Source organism: Aspergillus ruber, assembly GCF_000600275.1.
Source record: "Aspergillus ruber CBS 135680 unplaced genomic scaffold scaffold00075, whole genome shotgun sequence".
Classification (NCBI taxonomy): Eukaryota; Fungi; Ascomycota; class Eurotiomycetes; order Eurotiales; family Aspergillaceae; genus Aspergillus; species Aspergillus ruber.
The window spans coordinates 16347-20506 of NW_024467371.1; the positions used below are offsets into that span (position 1 = coordinate 16347).

The 4160-nt window shown below is 47.0% G+C and overlaps 3 protein-coding genes across 3 annotated transcripts; 2 read left to right on the plus strand and 1 right to left on the minus strand.

Annotated features, from left to right (window-relative positions):
* Positions 1–378: 378 nt before the first annotated feature.
* EURHEDRAFT_489927 (2OG-Fe(II) oxygenase family oxidoreductase) lies at positions 379–1648 on the minus strand. The gene is made up of 3 exons (XM_040785628.1): positions 1532–1648; positions 1381–1482; positions 379–1319 (listed from the first exon to the last, which is right to left on the minus strand). The coding sequence occupies exons 1-3, from the start codon at positions 1626–1628 to the stop codon at positions 406–408; spliced, it is 1113 nt and encodes a 370-aa protein (XP_040633667.1). The 5' UTR covers positions 1629–1648; the 3' UTR covers positions 379–405.
* Positions 1649–2046: 398 nt separating this feature from the next.
* EURHEDRAFT_382379 (MFS general substrate transporter) lies at positions 2047–3451 on the plus strand (the record flags this gene model as incomplete). Its single annotated transcript, XM_040779532.1, has 9 exons — positions 2047–2330; positions 2384–2474; positions 2527–2630; positions 2684–2732; positions 2778–2829; positions 2878–2930; positions 2980–3046; positions 3101–3360; positions 3422–3451. 9 exons carry the CDS (start codon positions 2047–2049, stop codon positions 3449–3451), a joined length of 990 nt encoding a protein of 329 aa, XP_040633668.1.
* Positions 3452–3502: 51 nt separating this feature from the next.
* EURHEDRAFT_382380 (uncharacterized protein) lies at positions 3503–4137 on the plus strand (the record flags this gene model as incomplete). Its single annotated transcript, XM_040779533.1, has 1 exon — positions 3503–4137. A coding segment is annotated over one exon (635 nt), but the record flags the coding sequence as incomplete, so codon positions are not given.
* Positions 4138–4160: the final 23 nt, after the last annotated feature.

The following is a 4160-nucleotide window of genomic DNA, read 5'->3' on the forward strand; positions in this document are numbered from 1 at the left end:
TCCCACAACTTTCCCCCTTACAATGACAGGGCCGAGGCCACACACAAACGCGGGCCTGGGCCCTGTCAACTCACACAACATTTAATTCCTGGGCTTGAACATATGTATTGTCGAATAGATTCCCCGCTTATCTCGCCTAGTTAGATAGACCTTCATATATTCGCTGATTGGACCGTATCAATCGCCCTGCATATTGTATATACTTGGTTATTAGCGTGTGTTGTGCATAAGTGGGGAATTTGTGTGGCTTCAAGTGATCTAGTTGTATATCTGTTTGTGGAAGGTCACTGAAAACATACCGAACCAGGTTGCAAGCCTGGCAAATTCATTACTATAGTGTCTTTTGAGATTGACACATAGCAAGGCGTAGATTTGAAAGTCGGATTGTACCAGCTAGCTGGCTAACTACTCATGAAAAAGCCTTGCCTGAACACCACCAACAGAAATATTCTCCTTCCGATCACCAGGCTTATCCCAATTCTTCCTTACCCTTGCCCTAACCCAATCCCCAGCCGTGACCTCATTTTGCTGTTCACCCTCCTTATAGAATCCCTCCCGCCTAAGCAGCGGACTATTCACAGGCCTCAGATCCAAGTGATCCCCCGGCCGAACAAAATACATCACCCCCAACCGGTCGATATGCGCCTGGTCCGCGGGGGGCGCCACGACCCGGTGCACGCTGCTTTTCAAGAACCCGTTGGTCCAGAACTGCAGCGCGTCGGCAATGTTCACTGTGATGCTGCCCGGGTAGGGCTTGACGTATTTCCACTGGCCGTCGGGCGTCTTGACCTGCAACGCGGCGATGGGTTGGCGGAAGAGCAGGGTCAAACTGCCGAAATCCGTGTGTCCGCGTGAATAGAGATTCTCGTATCGGGCATTCTCCGCGGCGCTACGTGCGCGGTAGATCATATACCGCAGGTGGCAGTCACTGTTTCCCTCGTAGCTATGACCATCGATGAGAAAGTCCTCAGGGAGTTCGAGGACAATCGCGATCAGACGGAGCAGTCTATGCACGATCTTTTCATGAACATATCGGTGGAACCGCTCGATCTCTTCCCGGTGGCGATGGATCACTTCCGGATGAGACCTTTTGTATTGCGGGACGAACTTGAAAATATTGTACATCTCCACGTTGTCGCGCCGGCCCGGTAGGATTTCAATAGACCCGAGTGGTCGATATCCATTGTAGCTCCCGACCTCGAGGTTGGCGCGGTGTCGAAGTTTCTCAGATTCTTCGAGTTGGAGGAGTTCCTGACCGATGGCGAATTGGTGGTCGATTTCTTCTTGGGAGAGACCAAAGTTGGTAATGTAGAAGAATCCTATCGCGTTTATATTAGTAATTTAGAATGTATTACCAGGAAGTAGAGAGAGAGCACTCACCAATTCGTTGCACCGCATCCTTCAACTGCGTAGCCAGCTTCTGCTTCCCACCTGGAGTATCATACTGGGATAGGTCCAAAGTGACGAGATCAGCCCAGTCAACTATCCAATCAGTTAATGTATACCCCATCAACTATGCTAAACAACATACGCTCGTGCTTTGTCTCAGGGACTTGGACATATTTGAGAACCGGGCTCGAAGAGCCTGCCTGAGGTGGTAGACCTGGCTGGCTAGTGACTTGAGCCATTGTATACTTGTAACTGTGTGTGTAGCTAGGTAGATCTGGTTACGAAAAGCCAGACTCGGCCTAGTCATTGATTATATATTATCATTAATGGCTTGAGGTAACCCCTCTTTTCATATACTATCCAGTATTTATTTTGGTGAATTGAAGTGGAGTGTTTGAGAGAGACAAATGATAGATCACGGCTGGAGATGGTGAAAAACATCCCGGTGATGATGACTTTAGTGGACGAGAATGCTTGATTGGTTAGATTGCCAGTCGGGCGGCCGAATCTATAAGAATAAATAAGAGCGGGGTATAATTCTACTGTCGTGATCACTGCATTGGATCACATACTTCAGTAAACACTCCGTACAGAGTACAAATAGGCACAACAGAACATGTCGCTCGAAATGGCAATGTTGAAGCAAATACACCCATAATGACAACCATACAAAGCAACCGCGACAAAAAGCCTACCCTCTCACCCACAGAAGAAGACATTGAAATATTCCATGAACCCCCCGATCGAAATCTGCAACAGATCCATCGCCAGACTGATCTAAGAATTCTACTATGGTACTCGTTTGTGTACCTGATTATGCGAATCGATGTGACCAACATCTCCAACACGGCTATTATCAATTCCGAGGAGGGCAATGGAATTAAAAAGGAATTGGGGAATTTGTCCAGTGAGCAGTGGGCATGGGCACTGAGTATTTTTTAGTATGTACTATTCCTTTTTATTTGGGATGACTTGTTGATGCTGATATCCATAGTTATCCGTATTTATTCTTCGAACCTGCTTCAACTGTTCTTCTTAAGAGATGGTCACCGTCAGTGTGGATGTCGAGAATCATGATCACTTGGGTATACATTCCTTTTTCATGTCTTCAAGTATATTGGACACTAATTTTAGAAGGGGGTTATATCAATGTGTCAAGGAGCCACCAAGAATTATGCCGGATTATTAGCCACTCGATTCCTTCTCGGTCTTGCTGAAGCTGGCTTTTATCCTGGTGTCTTGTATGTCTATCTAATTGTTCTTGTTTATTCTGGATACATGCTGATATTTATAGGTTTCATTTGAGTTTCTGGTATCATACAGATAAGATGCCTTTAAGATTGGTGGGTGCTTCTTCTTCATAGTACGAGATGTTATTAACAAACAAGGCTTTCTTCTACGCCTCTGGTGTATTCTCAGGGACTATCAGTGGACTATTGGGTATGTCTTTCTATCTAATATAAAAGATGCATATACTAACTGGAATAGCATACGCTATATCCTTTATGAACCAAGCAGGTGGACTCTCTGGGTGGCGATGGGTATACCACCAATCCTACTACTGCATAGAATGTATATTAACATCAACAGGTCTTTATATTAGAAGGCATCCCTGCCATCCTCTGTGGTGTCTACACCTTCTTCTTCCTCCCAGATTGTACGTCTACCAGTCCCTTTTGCCTCAATAACATCTTCTAATAATCTGAACAAGACCCTGAAGCATCCCAATTTCTCTCCGAATCCGAAAAGCAAACCGTCCTAGACGGTCTCTCCAGCGACGCTCCCACTATGAAAGCAAAAGCCTTCCAATGGGAGGAAGCCAAGACCTTGCTTCGTGATCCTACGGTTATTTCATTTGCTTTACTATGGATTACCCATGGCATTGGAGGTTGGGGGATATCTTTTGTGCTTCCGACTGTTATTTATGAATTGGGAATGACGAACACTGCTGATTCGCAGTTGATGACGATGGTGAGTGATATTCTGGTCTGGTATGAATGTATACTGAGATGAACGATCTGGCTCGGAAAAGCAAAAATCAGCACCCACGAAAAACACGTAATTTTCACGCGTTAATCAACCGATAGGGGCCCTCTGGCACCTATAAACCACCATGGAGGCACAGAGACCCCGTGGTGGTGGTATATCGCACGCGTTGCCCCCCGGAGTGGGCAACGTGGCCTCCCAGCTCACGGGAACGCCAGACATGCCAGGCACCCCAACACCAACCCACCGGCGATCCAGGAATGCGATGCAGCCCATGCTCAGTGATAGCAGTGTGGAGGTTATGAGCATAGATGAAAATGAAGACCAGGAGCGCTGGCAACCTGGGGGTTCCAGCAGGACCCCCAGCCGGGCCAGCGAGGCTAGAAGTGGAATCAGACAACGAAGGGTTCTACAAAAGTCATTTATTGGTAGGCCAAAGCATCAGGCTTCCCTACTAGACGCAAGCAAGCACGCCCAGGTGTTAGTGGGGGCCCTAGAAGCAGCCCAAACACAGCAACAGGAAGTGTACCAGGTGGTCCTAGAACAAGTGCAAGCACACATGGCAGAGGAGCTATCCAACTGGAAAGCAGAACAACAACTCCATGAAGGAATCTATCTTGAGCGAATCACGAATCTGGAACTGGAAGTCAGCAAGCTTCGTACAGAGCTCATGGAGGCTCAACACTCAATTCAGCGAATTGGACCAGTGAAGCAAGATACGCCAACAACCAATGCCCAATTGAGTCAAATGAACCAGCATGAGTACAACATCATCTCCAAGACAA